This window comes from Rhagoletis zephyria, unplaced genomic scaffold (assembly GCF_001687245.7).
Source record: "Rhagoletis zephyria isolate East Lansing unplaced genomic scaffold, Rhagoletis_zephyria_1.1 Rzeph_scaffold_03226, whole genome shotgun sequence".
NCBI lineage: Eukaryota > Metazoa > Arthropoda > Insecta > Diptera > Tephritidae > Rhagoletis > Rhagoletis zephyria.
In genome coordinates, this window is record NW_016160309.1 from 24487 (window position 1) to 47473 (window position 22987).

The 22987-nt window shown below is 31.2% G+C and overlaps 1 protein-coding gene across 1 annotated transcript in view; it reads left to right on the forward strand.

Annotated features, from left to right (window-relative positions):
• The window catches only part of Rdl (Resistant to dieldrin), a gene marked incomplete at its 5' end in the record, with an annotated part of 41698 nt that extends 19530 nt beyond the window's left edge, over nucleotides 1–22168 (forward strand). Inside the window, 4 exons of the mRNA XM_017623503.1 lie at nucleotides 11882–12166; nucleotides 20984–21406; nucleotides 21437–21546; nucleotides 21687–22168. Of these exons, the coding sequence (XP_017478992.1) occupies nucleotides 11882–12166; nucleotides 20984–21406; nucleotides 21437–21546; nucleotides 21687–21851 (983 nt within the window). The remainder of the gene's footprint in view (nucleotides 1–11881; nucleotides 12167–20983; nucleotides 21407–21436; nucleotides 21547–21686) is intronic.
• Nucleotides 22169–22987: the final 819 nt, after the last annotated feature.

Consider the following 22987-nt stretch of genomic DNA (forward strand, 5'->3'; position numbering starts at 1 on the left):
ACCGCAGTGTGATTTTACGCGTTGCTTTAGCACAAAGTTTAGTGGTTCAGAATGAAGGATTCTGGTAGTTCGTTCAACTCAAAAAGCTCCGATGTTTTATAGTTTAGAATACAAACATTATAAAATTACAAATTTTCGTGAACTTTATACGAAGTGCAATAAGCTATGTGTGAGCGCGTAAGAGATCTGCAGCTAATGGTTTTTTTCGAATAGCTAAGTCCTTTCGCCGGCAGCTATGGAAATCGGTATAGCAAATGACTGGAGCTTGTCATATCTGTGATAGTAAGGAAGACCCAGTTATAAAAGGCCGCCATATTTTTATGACAAATCTTCGCCATAATCATTTTGAGGCTTCAATCTTGTCGAGGTTGATCCATAGGTAACTGGGGAGTACGTCACATAAAAGCCTGTCTTATTGATTTCAAATTCAGACAACGTTTTTTTGCACTCATTGGCTTCACACTTCTGTAGTTTGCCCGTTACATGCAATATTTGTATGGTGGCCATCAACTCAAAAGGCTGACTTATTAAGATCCTAAGATCCGTGTTTTTATGCACCTTTGGCCCTTTAAAATCACCCAAACAAAGCGCCAGAAGTGATAGCAAACCTGCCTGCTGTAAATGTGGTAGGAAAACATGTGTCCGCCGCTTCGGCGCTGAGACTAAAAAATATGAAGCTATGTTAAGATCAGCTGTTTGGCCACATTTCCCTCTCTCTGGATAGTTGTGATCAACCACTCGACTATTCCGCCCCTGAACCCATCTTAGACAGGCACTTCAAGGCGAAAATCTCGTCAAGAACAGGGTGGCAAACACCGAGACCATGGGGATGGGGGAATTAAATTTTTACACGGTTGGATCTAAGCGACAAAATAGGATTGGGTATATCATTTTCTTTGAGGAATTATAATGTAGCGTCTATGGAGGTCTAGTCATACATGGAGGTGGCTATGTACCTTAATCCACAAACCGCTAGATGGTTAAAAAAATCAATTAAAGCGGTAATGATAAGACCAAAGCAACCGCCTGACAGCCCTAAATGACAGTAGCAACATTTTCAGGTCAGCGTCATATGGCTCCGAGACGTAGATATATTGCAGGAAATTACAGGGCGGATGAGCTAGCCAGGAAAGGCACCAACCTACAACTGTGTGATAACAGTGGTAGAATTGGGATACGCATGGCAACCTGCAAATTAATGGTTAGAAGTGGCATTATCCAAGAGGTCAATAGGTCATGGTTCGAAAAGAGAACCCATAGAACAGCTAGGGTACTATGGCCGCAAATTGATAAGAAAAAAAAAACAGAAGTAGTCCCAAGAGTGGACATTTCGGAGATAATGGCCTGTGTACTCGGTCATTTACTATTTGGTAAGCACTCTTTGAGAGCGTTTTGGAATGCTCCAAACCTGGCATATTCAGTAATAATTACTGTGTGGTGTTTTTACCTTACCTTCTTTGAGAGTTTATCGGCAATAACTCAGAGAATCCAAGTTTTATTGGCCAGACCAAAAGTGTTCAGCTTATCAAGGCATGCCATCACCAGTTTTGATGTTAGCTGATGAAAGCTGAGGGCCTTAGTAGTCGCTTGGCTGCCCGTCTGCTTAAAGCGATTGCTCCTTCGGCTCCCCCACTTCTGAATATATCATCCTTTTCAGTATAAACTTTCACTTTATTATTGCTTCACACTATTCCCTGTTGACGATGCCATATTGTTCTTTTCGTTATTATAAAAATACGACTCGGTGATCTTTCCAAACCATAAATTAAGTTGTAACTGTAGACCCAACTTTTATTTGCACAATTTATTCAATGAAGTTTGTTTTAAAAAAGTTGCCGACAAAGTCATAGCCCACAGGGTTTTAGCTGCAGATCTCAAGAATAAATACTAAGAATTAATAAAAAATTCGTGTCCTAATACTGTCGTTTTCTAGGTGTAATCCGCTGTCTGTCTGTTTGCAATCGACTGCTTTGCTCTTAAGTAGAATACGAAAATTAAAGAAATTCCTTCAATAAATCTTTGACTACGCAGATATTTACTGGCAGTATTAAAGCAATGAATCAGAAATAAGTTTGTGTTTATTAGATAATAAGTATGTATGTATATGATGTACTATGTAGATGGTTCCAATTAATAATTTGCTTTCCCATTTAATTAACAAATAAATACAAAATATGCTTCAATAATACTTACGCATACATTCATGTCATATTGATTTGTACAATTGTTATGGTCATCATCAAAATATATACATACGTACATACATATGTAGCGACTCATCAATACCCAAAACGAATTTTACAATCCGACTAGGTGCCCTCACGAAGGCTTCTTCTCACAGTTAATGGCGTGACCCAGAGCTCCTCATGGCTATGGCTGGGTTACCGCATCTCACTTATGGTTTGTCAAAAGCCATGACAATAGGTGCTGAGATTGAGTGTGGTAGCCCAGCTGAAACTGGAAACCAACCGTGAATTAAGATATAAAAAAAAAAAATAAAATGGTACAAAAAAAAGGAAGTAATTAATAAAAAAAAGAGAGAAAAAATGAAAAATATGTTTAGCAGGTACTTTAGTTAACGATTTTATAGTTTTATTATTAATTATTATATATTTATATGAATTATGTTTGCTTAAGTAAAGATATCTTAGCAAATTGCGCATACTTTTTGATGTGGTATAAGGCCTTAAAGTAATAGTTGTAATAAATAAAATTAGATTTTTCACAAGTTGTACAGTACTTTTCCCATCAGACGTCAAAACTTGCCGAATTAACTATTTCTGGGCACCGCAGTTGTGACAATAGTCATTTCGGTGAGTTTTTTTTCAACAAGCGGGAATAGTGCTGTCATACCATATTAAGTACTACATATAAATGATACAACTTTAATTTGACGTCGAAGCGGACCTGTGCGAGTTCGAGAGGTATGGAAATTGCTTTGTCAATAATTCAAAAAGTAGACTCCTTTTTTATTTTTGACTGAAGTTATATTTAATTCCACTACTTAAATGACTTCTAAAAAATGTTATGAACTCAAAGCGACGCGAATTTCATATACATAGTAGCCTCGAAGCTTGCCGCTTGCTTTTACAAAACTCTGAAAATAAAAAGTTCGAGTAAAACTATCGACTAATCTTTCGATAATTTAATTGCTTGTACGTCAAAACAAGTTAAATTGGTTATACTTAATAGACTCCACTTCAGAAGGGATCTCCTCAGTTTTTAAAATTAACTCATATTTGCATTAGAAATGTCTTGAGAACATCGGCCTGACAGCTAGAGATGGGCAATAGCACAAATCTCCAAGTTCAGGCCAAAATAAAGGAACTGGTTGTGACTCATAGCCATGATAATTGGCGTCAACGGCGGCTTTGCATCGTTCTTGAAGATGTATGGCACAGTAATGCTGACAGCAAATAATGCTGCCTCCCAGCAGTCACTGTCCCAGGTTCGAGAGCCTGAAATCGGTCTCAGCACTGAAGAAGATTTTCTTCGAAATGCGTGAAAACACAGCTACATACGATTCGTAATTTTGGTAGAATAGAGAGAGCCGATTGCAAGAGAAAATTCATCCTCAGAGTGGCCTTCAGAAGAGAAATCTGCTGCCGGATTCAGCAAAGCAAAATCGTGCGCCTAATACCAAGCAACACATACAGAGAATAATAACTATCTTGACAAATCTATGCGCATTTCATGTTACATACTTTCAGGCATACTGGTTACAAATTTAAATAGTTTCAAACGACAACCTTATTTCAATGCCTTATCTTAAATAAAGCGCCGAAATTTATGCCCCAAAAAACTTAATTGACTTACTTGTTATATGACAGCGACTAAACAGCGTCATAGGTTTAGGCGCAATAGTTAAGAAAATAGTCATGTGGTGGGTTTTGTAATAGTCGAGGAAATCTTCTTCTTCTTCTTATTGGGCACTACCAGCGTTGGTAGATTTGGGCCGATACCAAACGAATTTGTCAATTGCCTCTCTTTACGAATTTGCGCTAGTTGTACATTCCTAATGCAGACAGGTCCTTCCGATACATTTCATGCATTTATTGCCATAATTAATTTTACAGTTTTGGTGAATTAAAAAAAAAAACAAATTGTCAGCGGCAGAAGTGAGTTTGAATTTCTCTTACTGAGACAAAGCTCGGCCTAAAACTGTCACTGCAAGGTTGTATGCGCATTTTATTATAACAAAAATATAACCACAAGCCATTTTTTTTTTTTTTGGATTTTTTCGATAATTTTATAATATGTATCGATAAAAATATTCTTATATAAAAGATAGATACTAATGTGTTTTGATTTCTAATATAAACGTAATTTGTTTTTAATTGACTCGAAAAACAAAACAAAACAAATATTTATACATATATTGTTTACATTCGCAGTTTGAAAGCTATTGGATGACGATTGAAATATGCAGATTTACGAAAAGAAAGCAAAACAAAAAAAAAAAAAATCTAATAAAATTTACTAAAAAGCAAAAAACGAAAAATTAAAAAAATAATAAACAAAAATTTAACATTTAAATTCTAACAATTTAACATAAAATATGAATATGTAAATATATGCGTATTTTGCGTAATTAAGTACTTGATAAAGCATAAAATATTCGCATATTTTTCTAACTACATAAAAATACTTACTTAATTTTAACGTGCAGTTGTACTTACCCCAATTTCGCATGTTTTTTTCTTAAAATAAATACATATACTATTAGTATTATATATTCGTACTCGCATTCAACTACTCTTGTTCGACTTTACCATATGCTATATACTACTACATAGTTATATAGATTAAAGTAAAATAAAAAATCAAACTTAATTAAAAAAAAAAACTCGAATTGGAAAATTAAAAAAAATTAAAAATAAAATTATTTCAAAAAGTCATCTGAATTTGCATCTGATTTTTTCCACATCGCATTGCTCAATACATACATATATGAACCTCGTACCTAATAAAGCTTTAACCAACATGCATAAATACTACTTATGTAACTTAATAGCGATTTCAAATATGAAATGTTTACTCAAATAAATTAGCGAATTATTTTTTAGTTGATTTACGGTTAAAATTTTGTTTGCAATTTGGTTTGTTTTACACCATTTCATTTTGGTCCGATATGCATTGTTTTTTTTTTTAATAAATTTGTTTATTATATTTTAAGTTTTCTTTCTAGCATTCGTTGTTATTCGTTTTTCATTCGACCAGAACCATTAAAATCTAGCGAAAACTATTGTCGTTTTCACACAAGAAATTTTAGTATATGCCGCGTGTGTGGTTTTTTAAAAATCGCTACATTGCTGTTTATTGTAAGAAAATATTTTTTTTTTGTGGAGTATTCCGAAGACACAATCAAAACACAGTAGCCGAAAAAAGTTCTATACATTTTTTTTTGAATGAAGAAAAATTTAAATGGTAATGGCTTAACTGCAGGAAATTTCAAAATATTTAATGCATGTTTCGCTAGCGTAAAAATAAAAAAAAAAAATAAAATTATTTTCTTAGGTTTTCAAATTATTTTTGCTAACTTTCAGTTAATTTCGATTAGTGAGCCAATAAGATGCTTACTTTCTTTAACTATAATTTTTTTTTAATTTCTATATTTTTTGCAGCCAGTTTTACGAAAATTTTTAAATTCAAATTTTTTTTTTTTAATTTTGATATTTATAAAATTTTTTATTTAAGAGTTCCCTGTTTCAGCAAAATTTGAACGTTACAAACCGTTTGCTTAAAGTGAAAAATTGCTAAGCTTTTATATTTTTAATCGACTTCAAAAAAAGGAGGAGGTTATCAATTCGTTGGAATATTATTTTCTTTTTATGTATGTGCCCGATTTATATAATTTAAATTTTTTAGAGGTAAGGTGATACCTCAGAAGTGGTAGCATACTAATTTGGTTAAGATACGATCATCGGATCATGAAGAAATTAACGGTACTCTTAAATTTTTATACATATGAGAATTGAAGTTGGGTTTTTTTTTTGCTTAAAAATTACTTGTTAGCCATTAACATTAGTCCAAAATATTCAGAAAAAGTCTGATAAGTACCAAACAGTACGGAAACTGTTCATCAACATTGTTGGATTTGATTCGTTTGGAGTTGTATATTAAAATTTTTGCAATACAAGTGCTTGAAGAAAATAAGGTGGGCCCAGTTTATTTTGAAAACCTGCACCTAGCAACTTTTCACTTTAAGCTAGCGATATGTTAAGTTAGATAAAGCCAAAGTGCTTGCTCTTACGAGGGGATCACTAGAAACGAACGCATTGTACCTTTCGAACGGTAATAATAAAGCTATAGCGAAAAACGTTGTGTGCCACGAAGAGTCCACTTTATTCTTTATTTTTTCTCGCTAAGATCAACTCGAGCGCACCTTTTCTGGCCATTTTCCTTGAATCTCACTAAAGCCTAGCCTAGTCTGAAGAGCGAAATCTGAAACTGAAAGAGGGATCAGATTTTTCTCATTAATGACAGCTGCCTCTGCCTGCAAATTATTACAATGATATAGTAGTATATAGGGACTTTTCTGTGAATAGTCCTCTACCGGCCTCCTTCCAACTACAGCTTGCCTTTACATCACTAGTAGAAGAAGGGTTTGGTTTCACCCAATAATTCGAGAGTGGTCCTAATTGCCACATTGAATCCAATGAGGGTGAGGTATTTTTTTTAACACTCCGCCAGACGTGAAGCCCAGAAAACATCCGAGGGACAAATAGTGTGGGGGCGAGTTCCGTCTTACTAAGATTTACAGCGACTCTTCAGTTCGCAGACTATTTTGTCATCGGATGAAATTACCATTTGATCAGCACATCCGACATCCTCTGCTCACGAGCTGCGCTAGCATGCCTTTTACGACCAAAATCCAAAGAATAGGATAGAGAACGACTCGTTTTTTTTTGCTCTACGCTGGAGGCTTCCTCATTCCGCATTTGCAGTTCTGTCGCAGGGTAATCTTACCACCAACATTGAAGTATTAATCTATTTACCAATTCTGCCGACCTCTTTGCTAACGTGAGGGGTGATCTCCACCGACTTAACATTAATGTAGAAAATATTAACCCTAATATGCATTTTCCTAGCATTTGAAACAAAAAAACGAAAAGAAAAGTATGGTTCAAAAACCCTTATCAGATATGTGAGACTCTTTTCCGGGATTTGTTGTAAAGACCATCCAAACCTCTGTGCTGGCTTATACAGGCTTGAACAACGCTGGAATTCAACCAAAGACACGACAATTCTTAAGTATTTTGCAACTGGGCAGGTTTAATGCTGTCCTGTGCCGCTAATTTGAAGAGCTTCAAAGGGTTTTTCGCCCAAGCTTAGCGACGCGCGACAGGTCATCTACAGTGTGGGCGTTAGAAAAAAAAATTAAGTAATTTTTAGACGTCAAACCAGGCGATACAAAAATTAATTTAAAGTTAAATCGGCAACAAAAACGTTTTAAATTCATTTTATATAACTTTATTGCCTACGCGAAACTGGCTGTAAGAAAAAAAAATATTGTTTTAATTTGAGTTAAGATACCTTTCGCTACATACATACATATATATATGAGCTAGCTGTCTGTATGTTCACCACTAAAATGACCACTTCCAATACCTCTAAGCAGGCTACTGATTGAAAAATAAAACATTTTAGCAGCTAATAAATTATTTAATCAATCTTTACAGCTAAATATTAAAATTTAAAATTTGACATAAAATAACAAAAATAAAAAATATTTACCAATAACTTTAATAATCACCTGCCTTGCTTCCAAACGCAATGATGGAATCACCCTAACTATAACGAATCAGCAATTCCAAAATTGTAATATAGTTAAAAATTGGAATTTAAATCTCTTAACTACTATATATATATATATATAGATATATATATTATTATGTACTTAATACTGTAAAAAACTTGTACTAATATTTTTTGGAATTTTTTTCTGCACTTGCAATCAGCAAATTAGAGCTACTAAACTTGACTATATTTTCTAACTTCTACCCACACAAATATATTTGCTCACCTATATGAAACAAATTGATCTAACTCGTTCACGCTTAAAGCAAAAAATGTCGCTGCTAAATGTAGTTCACCTAACTAAATCACGCAAACCAATCGATTTGTCCTCCAATCACTTTGATTTCCAAACAAAACGAATTGCATACTGAAATCATACAGAATTAAGTTTTAATTTTTTTTAAATATTTGGTTTTAATGTTAGCCCGAAAGAAGTTATAATTTGAAATAAGCCTAAGGAACTGTTCAAAAATTAAGCTTTTTAAGTTATATATATATTTTTTTCGAATAAATATGCAACCATTCAAAAATTATGAAAAATTTTAAGTTCGTAATAAATAATTTAGCAAAAAAAAAAACAAAACAGAATTTTTTTTAAAAATATGAATACGAAATTTTTATTATAAAATGAAAACGATAAATAATCAATTACTTACATATTAGTACAAAAAAAAAAAATGCCCTCCCAAGCATGCTGTCTCTCTCTGTCTCTCATTCGAAGTTATAGTAAACGAAAAACGTTACAAAGTTAAAGTCAACAAAATTAACAGTACAGAAAATAAATGATGCGCTCATTAGTGAAAATAAAGAAGCAACTAGCTAGTTTCTTCTACTACTAACTACCAATTACTAACAACAATCATTAACCATTAGGTTTGCTTTTAGTTGAAGCTCCTTTCAAGTTTACTCACTTTCACTGCATTTTTGGTTTGTCTGTTTTTTGTTTTGTTTAAAAATTAGTTGATTTCAATTAAATAAATAATTTACTGTCATTATTTTCAAAGCTACTTACTTGTCGAAGTTTAATCAAAATTATCTTTTCACATTTCCTGGCCTTGTTCTTATTATTAACAATTTTTTTCTACGAATATTGTATTTCTTAATTATTTCTTAGCTGCGCATCAAACATTCATATTTCATTAGTGTCAAAGTGTTAAAAATTTACCCAATTCTTGTTTACCCTTAGGCTGCAGATTGTCACAGTGCCTTCATTTGTAATTTTCTTATTTTTTATTTATGTATGTATTTAACCGTCACACTTTTATTTAAATTTTTTAGTTTTTTTCTTTTAATTTTTAAATTAATGAAATGCAAGCTTTTTTAGTTTTATGTATGCTTGACTAAAAAAATTAGTTTTGAATGTATCCTTCGAATGGCATAAATTTAAATGGAGTCTAAAAGCAATCGAAAGAAAAAGCAAAAAAAAATATATAGAAAGAGGAAAAGCAGATATGAAAAACACTCGTTGATCAAAAAAGTTGGCACACTAGATATTAGCCGATATATTTAACCTATTGCATTTTGATAAAAAATTGCTTATTTCCTGAGTACTAAAAGAGAACAAACATATCACTCCAACTGTATGTGCCATACAAAAGTATTTTGTACGTTGTAAAAAAAAAATACAAATAATTTTGCGCAACTACACACTGTCCCAAATGGAATTTCTGAGGTCCCATAATCTCTGCTAAGGTGGTGAAAGAGTGATACTCCAAATGCTCGGGTTCTCTTGTATAAAGAGCTGAACATGGAAATAGGAAATGGCGAATTGATTCGAGCTCTCTCCGTCCCGTCCACTTCTGCAAAGAGGGACATTTTTGGTTTAGGCCAGCATGCAGGCATTGGTTTAATAGCACAGTAATTTGTGATGTAGCCTTTAGTAAATCTTTCTTTATGGTTTAGTTAAGGCTTTAAAGTTTCTCTTTTTGGTACTTCTTAAACCTTGGCAATAAAGACGTTAAGAATTCAAAATCATCTCAGTTGGTACGTACGTAATTGGTTACGGGTGGGCTATAGTAGTAATTTTTCCTAGGTGGATCACAAATCGATAGATCTAGGGAGCTACCTGATGCGCTGATCTGCATTTCCGGACTATTTTTAGTCACCTTATTCGTTCCATTCCGATTGACGTGCCTTAGCGAAGCTAGTAATGCTCTCCATTTCCGAAAAATTCGTGACCTTGCTACTTTGTATCTTAACGATTTCAATGGACCTTGGCTGCAAAAGACTGTACTAAAAGCAAGTAAAGTTATACAAATTAAAATCACTGCAGTAGCTAGACTTCTCGCCAGAGAACTCAGTTCAGTAGACATTGGACCATTGGTAATCAGGCTCCCAGATCCAGAGCTCTACAAAACTATTTCTGTAGAAGATGAAAAAGAAATGAAGAAGACGTAAGGTCTATAAAGCAATCCTTATGCGAGTGCTCCGTACTTAAGAATAATGACCTCAAATTGATGGGAAAATACGCCTTTGCGAACTAAGGCAGCTCAGAGGAAACTCGATTAGAAGATCTACGGATATACCAAGGATATCACAAAGCGGCCTCTGAGCGAACTTTCAAGCTTACTTAACCTAATCTACTTTACTGGAGTATTTTCCATTTGCCAGAGTTACATTTGGTGCCCAAGACTGTGGGTAATTTTCGAAGTTCGCTTCAAATAAGTTGATTTGTACGTCCGAAATCGTCTCATTTCCTTAACAGAAAATATTGAAAGTCCACGAAGTTACATGAAATCCGTCGCTTACTGGGGCTTCTGGAGTTAAGTTTTTCTTTGAGTCTACATATACACGTTTTAGGTTAGCAGGAATGTTATAATTTTCATTCGAGAAAATTTACCATTCCCAATGAAAGAGTTGGGTGCCAGGAAATTAATTTTTCAGATATTATGCCTAAGGGCTCAGTTTGATTAGTTTAGCAAAAAAAGGAAAAGAATTTGAACATGTGGTTTGCCATGTACATTAGGCTGCACACTCTTTAAAAAAAAAAAGGATCGGTACTTTTTTCCACCGGAAATTTATATTTTTATTATATTTATTTTATTATAAGACAGCCGCCAAAATATTTCGGAAAAAATATAAGATTCAAGTAAGTTGCACCGAATTAAAAATAGCTAAAAAAACTAATTTTTTTATAAAAATAGTTAGTTTTTCCAAAATTTTTTTTTGCAAAGAAATCACCTCAGATTGTAGAAGAGTTTACGCTTACAAAGTGTGCAAAAAATGTTTTACAACTTTATCAACGGAATCAAAGTAAAGAGATTTTTGCAGGTATTTTCAAATCGGTCTAGCTCAGGTAAATATTAATGTTTTTCTGAAAAATTTTGGCGGAAGTCGTAGAATATAATATACATTTTTTTTTAATTCGGGAGAAAACAGTAACTTTTTTTGTGAGGCACCCTAATGTACATACGTATATTTGATATTTATATCATGCGTAGCTTAAAAGTCATAGACTCAGTATTTAGAAACAAATTCCGAATGAATAAATAATTTTACATGCAAAAAAATGTAAGCGTAAATAACGTGCAACGAAATCTCGCTAAAATTTTTGCCATTCGAAAGTTCTCTCTTTCACTCGCTTCTTTTCAATAAGTAAATATGTATTTGTTTGAAAAAAATTCTTGTATTAGTGCGAAGAAGAAGTTTTCTTCTCTTTTCTGTTGATACATTTTATGCAAGTATCTAAGTATTAACATACATATTAATTAAAAAAAAGAAAAATAAAACTTTTCGTTGTACTATTTGATTAATTACACTGAATTTTTCTTAGTTCCCTGAAATGTTATTTCCTATTATTTGAATAAACTACTTCCTACTTACTACTAACAATGTGATATGCAATATTTCCACAGTAAATTAATCATTTTTCGTTCATATCAAATAATTTCCATAGTATTTTGCAAAGTTATGAATAAAAAAACAACAACAAAAGCTGTTATGCAAAACCAGATTACTAATATATTTTTCTTTCTCTTCATGCGCGCCCGCTGTGTTCAACGTACAACGTACCACGTACTACGTACCCCACACGTGCTACACTTGCAACGCGCTACGCTCGCCCCCCTCAAATTGGCAACAGGAAATTATTCGCGTCTCGCTTGTGAGATACAATTCGTACGCTCGATGGGTTACTATCTCATCCAAATTTATATACCCTCTGGACTGATCGTTATTATATCATGGGTATCATTTTGGCTAAATCGTAATGCCACACCGGCTCGTGTGGCGCTCGGTGTTACCACCGTGTTGACAATGACCACACTGATGTCGTCAACAAATGCAGCATTGCCAAAGATTTCATATGTCAAATCGATTGACGTTTATCTAGGAACATGCTTCGTTATGGTCTTTGCCAGTCTTTTGGGTAAACTAACAACAGAAACAAATGCATACATTTAAAATTATGTCACATAACAAACGTACATACATACAATACTTAAGTGTTCTCAATGTTGTTCATAATATTTAAATACTTAGTGTCTTTTTTTTGTTATGTTTTATTTTTTTTTGAATTACATAAATATGTACACATACTTTTGTTTTGTTAAAATCACATACTCGTTAAAAGATAATGCAAAATTTGGAAAACAGGAAAAAATGCCAAAGTTTGAGACCAAATATTTTTTTTAAATTATTTATTTTATATTTGTTTATATAACTCAATTGAAGAGAGAAGCGATTTATAAACTATGCTATTAAAATTTTTTTTTTTGGTATACTTTTGGTGCGGTACGATCATTTTAAGTTCTTACCTAACATCAGCTAGATACGGTACTCAGCCAAAGGGCTGATATGAAATGTCGAAAATAAAAATAATAAGGGAAATATACTCTTACTTCTGAAATATCCAAATAAAAAAAAACGTCGGTTAACAAAAACTTTGGCACTGTGAAATGTTACACAGCTATTTGCAAAGTAAGCAGCGAACAAAGCCCGCTGATGTCGGTAGCAGTATTGGTATCGATAATAGTAAGGGTAGCAATAACTATTACGAAAACGATAATAATAACAATAACGAAAACGGAATGATAATTATGCCAAAAAGATAACAAAAATTATAAGTTTGAAGAAATGATGAAAGCGATAACTATGTTTAAGAGTACGGAGACCAATATCGATTTAATGAGGGATAAAGACAACGATAACTATAATTATATAAAATATAATAAGCAGCATAATAGGCAGCGATAATAATTATACTTTCGATAATGGAATAAATATTAAAAATGAAAAAAAAATACTAAGATAATTCTAATATTATAAACAGGTAGTCTGATAATACATTAAAAAATAAATAAAAAAATAAGACAAATGCATTGAAATATTGACAACTTTAAGAAAATGTCGAGTTTATGATATCGATATTAAAATATGACTGTCAAAAAGGGCAATAGTAAAAAATCGATAACCAAAAAAATGTTATAAAAAAAAAATTCCAAAACGGTACCTAATAACTAATACGTATATAAAAGTTATGATATAATGATAATAAGAAATGTGCTGACAATTATGACTGTTGAAAATTTCAGAAATAAAAAATATAGATAACGACAACAAGAGATATTATGGAAATTATAACTGTCGAAAATGCAAGAAATAAAAATATCGATGACGATTTAAAAATTTCAAGATAATTTTAACGATAAAAAAAAATTGTGAGTAACCGATTAAAAATTGATAACGATAACAAACAACAACAATAAAAGTGGCAAAATCGACAATGACAACGGTAATAATAATTATAATATTGTTAATGATATATGTGAATATCGAAAACAAAAGGTACAAAAGAATATGTTGAAAATTTTAACGGTGACAATAATGGTAGTTGCAAAAATATCGACATCGATAAGCGCAAAGCTAACGATAAAAATATTACTAATTTTGGAATAACGATACCTATACTGAAATTAAAAGGACAATCATAATTATATAATATAATAAAATTTAACGAGAGTGGTTGTAATCAATAATTTATAATAAAAGCGAAAAATACAATACTACTCCTATCAGAGTTAATGCCATACCTATGTATATACTGTAATCAAGGCCGCCCTCGTCGAACTTTCACAAAGATCACGGAAATTTCAACTCGGGTAAAATTTTAAACAGCAAGCACTTTGAACTTGATTTGTTCTGTGACCAAAAGGATACCAAAGCATACCAATTTTTAACAATTTTTTAATAAACACAAATGTAAAATTTTTAATTTAAATATTTTTTATTTTTATTTTTTCCAAACAAAATCTATTGATGTTATTTTTATTTTCACAATAAATTCATCACTTGTAAAATAACTAAAAATTTCAACTATTTTTTATGTATGCTTTCTGCCCTTCTCCACATTTTTCAAACTTTTATTCACCAATAAAAAAAAAAAAATCATGCTACATTATTAAAAAAGATACTCACTTTTATGCTACTTAAATATCTACCTACTAATTTATTATATCTTCAAACAAACATATTTTTCTTAAATGTACATATTTACAACACAAATTTCGTAGCAGATAATGCAATTAAAAGAGAAGAATAATTTTATTAACTATGCAACACCATCCCAAACAAGAGAAAACCACTACAGTTCCCACAAAACTAAACGAACAAAAACAATCCAAACCAGAACCAAGAAAAAAAAGAAAGAAAAATATAAACAAATCTCTTTTTTCGTATTTGTATGTTCTTGTTAATTTTCAATGAAAACTTTACATTGAATTGCTAATATTATCATTTAGAAAGAAAATAAATGCCGATTTATCGATACGCGCTTCCCACAGTAATGTGAACGTAAAGTGACCTAAAGCATCCTAACACCATTCAGCATTGAAGCACCAAATATCACGCATTTCAACTAATCACTCAACAATCATCCAGTCACATAAAAAAAAAAATATTATTTATTTTTATTTTATTTTACTCATAACTCACGCAATAAATTTAAATCACCTATAAATACGAATAAACTCGTATATAAATATAAATAAGTATATAAAATGAGTACAAAAGAGTGCAAGAACCAATTTTCCAATAGCACATAAGCACACATGAACGCAAAGACCACTACTACAAATGCATATATGTATATAAGCAGCTGATTCTATAGCATCAAAAAAATCTTATCAAACCCAACGGCACTGCTAATACAAAAAATAATTACCCACACCAGCAACCACCTCAATGGTACCCTGATATTAATATACGCCCAGCTTCAGTTGAACAACAGTTGTACAGCAAATGCAAAATATTTACATACATAGATAAAGTTAAGCGTCAAAAAGTGAGCAAAAAGCCATTTACGTACGTACGTACCTACACGTCAATGTAAATATGCACCTGAACGGCGATCAATCGTAAAACGATGCGCTCGACACCCATCAGCATTTCTACGCGAACTGTTGCATTTGTGGGAAGCTTTTCTGCGTTAAGAATTGATGATGCTTCATCGCGTGTCAATTCATGACATCGAAAAGCTTCCGGTTCCTTTTTTTTGGAATATTCCATGCAGAAAATGTAGCTGATCTACTAACAAGTATTGTTTTGCAGGTTCCAAGTGATGTGACACAGAAGCAGATTTTAAGGTAAGTGCAATGCAAATATGTAGTTGCGGTATTCGGAATATAATTGAGAAGGCGTTAGTGGTGAATTAAAAATAAAATGATTATTTTCAGCAAAATTTTTGAGATTTTCTTATTGAGTTTAGGATAGATGAAAGTTTTTGTTCAATAGGCATCTTCATGCTGCGACATTTTAATTGTTTTACTAGGCTGGGCTGAGCTTAAAGCTCGTTAGAATTTTCGCATGCCCCTCATTAGTGGCACACGCAGAGCTAACAGGGCAATTCAGGCTAAGATAGTATTTAAAACGTCTTTCGTCAGACAAATGAAGACAGAAGGCGAGATAGTTCGAAGGACTTTTGTTATTCTAGCACAAACGCTTTAGAAAAAAGCACACTCGCTAATTTTTATTTTACTTTTCTATTTTATTTATTTTTCCTTTTTTAATTTTGTTTTCTTTTAATTATTAGACTTCATTGTTCGAAAAAGAAAAATACATATATTTTCTTAATTTCTTTTCTTAGATTTAATTGTTTTAAACAGAAAACGATATTTGTTTTTAATTTTATTTAATTTTTAGGAAAGCATTTTTTTTGATAATTTGTTTCTTTTCGTAAAATAATTTTGTTTTGATCAAGAGCTTGTATTGTTTTAAAAAGTAAAATATTTTTTTTTTTTATAAAATTTTTAGGAACGTGCTATATTTTTTCTTTTATTTTAATTGATATTTTTCCTTTTTATTTTTAGATTTTATTGTTTAAAATGAAAAACCCTTCGCTTAATTTCACTGAATTTTTTGAGACCCACTTTATTTGTTTTAAATTTTCATTTTTAGATTTCGTTTTTTTAATTTCATTTATGTAATGTTTAGGAACTTATTTTTATACGCTAGAGTACTTGTGCACAGGGGTATCTACAACTTAATTCGCATAGCGGTTGTTTGTGCTAGCCTAAAGGCATATAGATAGATATAGACAAATGTATACATAAATGCTCAGAATGAATAGAGTGGTCGACAAAGCCGTGTGAAGTAGAATTTTGGTAAATTATAATATTGTTATGAAATTTTCCCCAATCCTTACCAATCTCGGTACAAGTCTTGCGCAGGGGTCAGCTAAGAAATTTGTTAAAAATATTTGAAATCGGGCAATAACCACGAACATTTCCCATATAATGGTAATTTACATAAACACGAAACCAGTAACTTAGCAGAAAACGAGATTACTATAAATTTTTGGATAATGGGCGTGAATCCGCCTTCTTATATCTCGGTAACAGATTTGCCAATTTCTACCAAACTCGGCGCACTTAATAACCTTGGCTACAAAGGTGTATCTCGGTAATCCTACTTTATCGATTTCTACCAAATTTGGTTCAACTATTTTATTAAGTCTAACCGAGGATATTACCGAAAACGTTTGAAAACGCGTTCATGCAAAGGTAGTTCGATCCTTAGTTTGATACCTGTGCCGGGTATACATATGTATAAAGTTCGGTTTCGGCCGAAGTTACATATACTTCTTTACTTGTTTTATTTATTTATTTTTTCTCTTTTTTTGATTTATTTTTTTTTGTTTATTATGTTTGTTTTTTATGTTCAGATTTTATTGTTGCAGCAAAATAATTTTCTTAAATTTATTTTTTTTATTATATAGATTTTATTGAAAATAATTTTTTTTCTGATTTCTTTTAATTTTAAAAATTGTTTAGATCTCTTTTAAGCTTTTTAATTCGGTTTTTTTCTAATTATCTAATTAATCTTTTTTTTGCATTTTAAGATTTTATTGTTTTAAAAAGAAAAATATATATTTTTGTTTGAAAAGACAAACAGAATTACGCTGAAACCTTATTGTTAGTAAAAATTTCAGTTAGTCTTTCGAAAGATAGTAAAGAGCTTTCAAGAGAGCCGCCAGAATTGCCCTGTATATCTCTAAAGTTTACCAATGACAAATAAACAACATAATACAATTTTTATTGATGAGCGTTGGCAAAGTATTTTTTGTAGGCTACAAACAATAATCAAACCACAACTTCAGTTTAACTGAAAACTAGAAAATATGCTAGAAATTGTCAACCTCTACGATGCTAACAGCGAAAATATCTGAAAAAAATTTTCTATATCTTTGTTATTCTTTACTATTCGTTCATCCTATTACTTTCACAATGCCATTTATATTTATAAAATTTTGCGAAATCGTGCAAGGCTCTGATATGCATGTAAATAATAAACGACAATACAGAAAATCCTTTTACAAAACATAAATAACAGCATTCACATTTGTAGGGTATATTATTATTATTTCATATAAGAAAATTTATTTAGGGTATATTATTATTATTTCATATAAGAAAATTTTAGGAAAATCGGAGTACAAATCTATGTCATAGCACAGTGATAAGGTAAGTATTTTGCAATCAGAACATAATTTCATCCTATCCTTTATATTTATACGGGGTATTCCAGCCCGATTCGGACACCATTTGGCTTTTGCATCTCCGATTTTTTTCGAAATTTTTCATATTACAAATGGTATCAATCGAGAGGGCCTACTTTATTTTTTTAATTTTTTGTTCAGCCGTTTTCGAGATATCGATTTCTTAAGAATCAACGTTTCTTTGATGAATGGCCATAACTTTGCCAAAAATTCAACGAGTGGGACCATTTGTTTCTTGAAAATTTTCATTATCAAAACACATTTGCAATATAACAACAAACAAATTTTCAAGGCTGTATATCTATAAAACTTTCAATATGAAATTCAGATGTCCGCATCTTTTAAGCTAGTCTGATAATAGGCTAACAATGGAATCTATTTTTTCGAATTTTTTTATTAATGAAAAACTAAAAAAAAATTTATCCAACTCAACGCCTAAAACATTGACTGCGTCAAATAAAATAAAATAATTAAAAAGTATGAAATACTAAAAGCATTGAATAACTATGTATATTAATATTTATTTCAATTATAATCTCAGCAAATAAATAACAACCTTAGGCTACTTTCCCATAATTTATTTTTAACTCATTTATAATAAAAATTTTAGCTTTGTGTTTATTGAGATCACTTCCGCTTTACGTCACATTACAAAAGTGCCTGTTCGATCAATTCACATTTTGACTGGAATATTGGCTGAGCAAGAAGAAGAGAGGAGAACAGAAGCTCAGTGAACATTCTAAAGAATTTTCTTTAAATGATAGTATTCCAAATGAAGAGCAGAAAAATTATTTAAAACTTAACCGAAACAATTTTCTTGTTTGTTAAAAAAAACTTCATATTTTATAATAAATTTTTCTTATGTAAAGTTATTTAAATTTTGACTTAAAAATCTATCTAGCTTTACGCAATTTTTCTAATTTCCTTTTGCATTACACATTTTTACAAAACAATTACTTTTTTAGGATTATTTTATATAAAATATGCAATGTTTTCTTTTATGGATTTATATTTTATTTTTAATTTGTGCATTAGAATGTCGATAACTTTGCTTTAGTATTTGTATTCATACAATTTCGTAGCTAAGCACTGCCCTTGTAATATTTTCTAAAGCGATGAGATTTTTTTTTGTACAAAATAGTATTAGTGTGAAATAAAATGAAATGAAATAAATAAAATAAGATAAATAATTAAAACTATTGGACACAAAATATAAAAAAAAACAAGACAAATAAAAATATAAAAAGATATAATACAAAAAATTAAAAATTAATTATTTGAAAATTAATGATAAGAAAAATGTTAACATAAAAAATATGCACCACGTATCTATTCCTTTCTTTGAGGTGGGTTAAAGTAGTGATGTTGTTCACGCTTGCTTGGTTATCAGCTTATGTGGTTATCTTTTTTATTCAGTTCACAACAATAAAAAACACTACACTTTAATAATTTTTATCTAGATAACCTGATAACCAGGCAAGAGTAAATAACCTCAATGAAATAAAATAAGTCTGTAGATGCATAAAAATTTACAAAAATAAAAAATTTTATAAAATAAAACGAAATTACATAAAGCAAAAATAAAAATAAAATAGAAAAAAAAATTTATTTAAGTATTTTAAATAAAATAAAATGAAAAAAATAAAGCAAAATAAAATAAATTATTAAAAAAAAACAAAATCAAATAACATAAAATATAAGCAAATAAAAAAATTAAGTAAACTAAAGAACAGATTAAAAAATAATAGATTAATTAAAAAAAAAGACGGAAATTTAATATAAAAAAGTAAAATACGGAAATAAATTAATAAAAAATAAAAATAAGTGAAGTAAAATAAAAAATAAAGGAATTAAAAAAAATTATTGAATTAAATTAACATACAATAAAATAAAACAAACTAAAATAAAACAAAAAATAAAATGAAATAAAAACAGCAAATAATAAATTAAATAACATTTTTTAAATAAAATAAAATATCAGAATAAAAAACAGCATAATGAAATAATGAAAACTAATATAAAATAAAACAAAAACCAGAATATAAAATTAAATAGCTGAATTAAAAAACCTAAATACATAATGAAGTAAAACAAATAACAAATAACAAATAAATAAACACAAAAAATGAGTAAAGGAAAATAAATAATTTAATTTAATAAAATAAAACGAACAAAAAAATCAATATAATAAATTGACATAAAATAAAATTAAATCAATTAAACTACACCAAAAAATAATATAAAATGAAATAAAGAACCACAACTAAATAGATAAAACCATAAATAAATAGATAAGTAATATAAACACACAAAAATGATAAAAGTAAGACAAAAATTAAATACAATAAATTAAAATAAAATAAAATAAAGTATAATTGGATAAAAACATAAAATATATAAAAACATATAAAAAAAATAATTTGAAGTTTATATAAAAATAAAATTGCATTGCAACATTAATTAAATAAGAAAAGAAGGGTATCAAATTAAAATTTAATAGAAAAATCTGTAAGAAAAAATTTATATTTGTATATATTTTAAATGCTTTCGAACAGAAAATCTATGCTCAAAGTCTCATCACTTTAATCCAAAATGCTAACACTGCCTTTTCAAACAAATTTCCTTCCACCTTTCCATACAATTTTTTCACTCTCTGCACTTTCTTTTCCTCAATGTAGGTGTATTCAAGAATATTGTCCGCATTGTATTTACAGAAATACTTTTTTATTTTTTGATGTGCTTTTTTATTTTTTGCACAATTAGCTAATAAAATTTTTTTTTATTATTTTATGTTATTTAATATTCTATTTTTCTATTTTCTCATTCTATTTTCCTGCTACCCCGCACATTCCGAAAATGAAACACAATTGGACAATAAAAAACCACATTGCGTTTATTATTATCTCCAAATATGAATTTCGAATCGAAATACGCCAAAATTATATTCCCAATTCGATGTCCAAATTTGAAACCAATTCCAATTGCTTGCTTATCTACCAACCAACCAAACATTTCATTCAACAATTGATACTTAATAAACTTAATTGATTTCTATAAATGACTAATTCACAATGATTGAACTGATCGATAATTTTGATCGATACATAATTTGAATTAAAAAACTAAAAAAACAAAAAAACAAAAAAAAAAAAAATTTGAAATTTTTAATTGTAAAACAAAATAAATCTATAGAATACGCCACCGTCGGCTATATGGCAAAACGAATTCAAATGCGAAAACAAAGATTTATGGCGATCCAAAAAATAGCTGAGCAAAAAAAGCAGCAACAAATGGATGGGGCGCAACCACCGCCCAATCCCAATCCGAGTGCGGGCGATCATGGACATGGGCATGGTCATGGCCACAGCCATGGTCATCCTCATGCGCCAAAACAAACAGTGAGTAACCGACCAATTGGCTATTCAAATATGCAACAAAACGTTGGTTCGCGCGGTTGCTCGATAGTGGGACCCTTGTTCCAGGAGGTGAGATTCAAGGTGCACGATCCGAAGGCCCATTCCAAAGGCGGCACGCTAGAGAATACTGTGAACGGTGGACGTGGCGGACCGCCGGTTGGCCCACCCGGACCCGGACCCCAAGGTGGCGGTGGCGGAGGTGGAGGCGGTGGCGGCGGCGGGGGCGGAGGAGGTGGTGGCGGTGGCGGTGGCGGCGGCGGCGGAGGTGGAGCGCCCGAAGGTGGGGACGCCGAAGCGGCTGTACCATCCCATTTATTACACCCGGGCAAGGTAAAAAAAGTAATTTCCAGCCCAAACATATACACCGCGAGAATTTTGTGATCATACTAATCGATTGTTTTTTTCTCTCTCTCTTTATTCGTCGCTTTTTTAACTTTTTAATTTTTCCTATAATTTACAAAATTTGTTACAACACACAGGATATAAACAAGCTGCTGGGCATAACGCCATCAGACATTGACAAATATTCGCGCATAGTGTTCCCCGTGTGTTTCGTTTGCTTCAATCTGATGTATTGGATCATTTACTTGCATGTCAGCGACGTGGTTGCCGACGATCTGGTGTTGCTGGGCGAGGAGAAGTAAGATGAGAAACGCCGCCGAGCAGAAAAGCGTAAAGCATACAAGAAAAGGCAGCACAGAACAGAGGAAGTGCTGTGTCACGCTAGGCGTGTACCGGTTGAGGCGAAGTCATGTCGAAGACAGGACGAGCCAGGGGAGTACAGCAGCCAGGCGAATCGCACTAAATTAATTAAGTTTATATATTAAGCAAATACACTATATGTAGACAAAAAAAATTAGCATAATTATTATATGAATACTCACACGCACTAGAAGATTAAAAAAAAACAAAAAAAAAAACACAAGCATAAGTATGTTTATGTATTAGGAAAATCAGCAGAGAAACGACGAAAATTAACTAAAAATTATTTATACTAAGCAGAAAAAAAAATAGTGAACAAACAGCTTAAGTTGAAAAACTTCGGAAATAAAATCAAAATAAAAATGAGTTCAAGTCTAAATGAGAGCACGAGAGTGCTGCTGGTGTGCGCCATAGCAGGCAATTACACTGAAAAAAAAAAATAAAAAATCATCTAAGATTAAACTATACTTTATAGGCAAATAACACAACGTTAAGTGGAACGCTAAAAAAACAACTAAACAAAACAAAAATCGTTATGATTTAGTAAGTCGTATAAGCTCAAAAAATATTAACAGCAATAAATAAGCGAGTGTAGAGCAGAGTATTTGAATGAAATATAATGAATTAGAACCTAATAATTTGTCAGCGAAAAACGTTAAAATTAAGAGAAGTGTAGTTAAAATAATATTGGGCAGGACTTTGAAAATTAGTAAAGTTACACGATACACGCATACACAGGCAGCGCCAATAAAAGTACAGTAGTGAGAAGCGTGATGCGATGGCACTTTAACCTAAAAATAACAACTTCGGCTTGCTGATGCTTCCGGTGGATTTTGACATGAAATTCCGTCATACCTTGTCAATTTTCTTTTGAAGACATACAAGTTTCGGCGCTAGCCATGTTCAGTGTAATTCTTTGTCGTGAGGGAATGCCATATTTTTTCACTTAAAACTTTTTATGTTCAAGCATTAGTAGGGACCTGATTTTGTTAGATAAAGAGTTCTTCATTGAAAAGACTAGAAGGAGCCAGACTTCATTAAACTTTTGTTGCTTAAAAAACAAGAATTTGACGAGGAA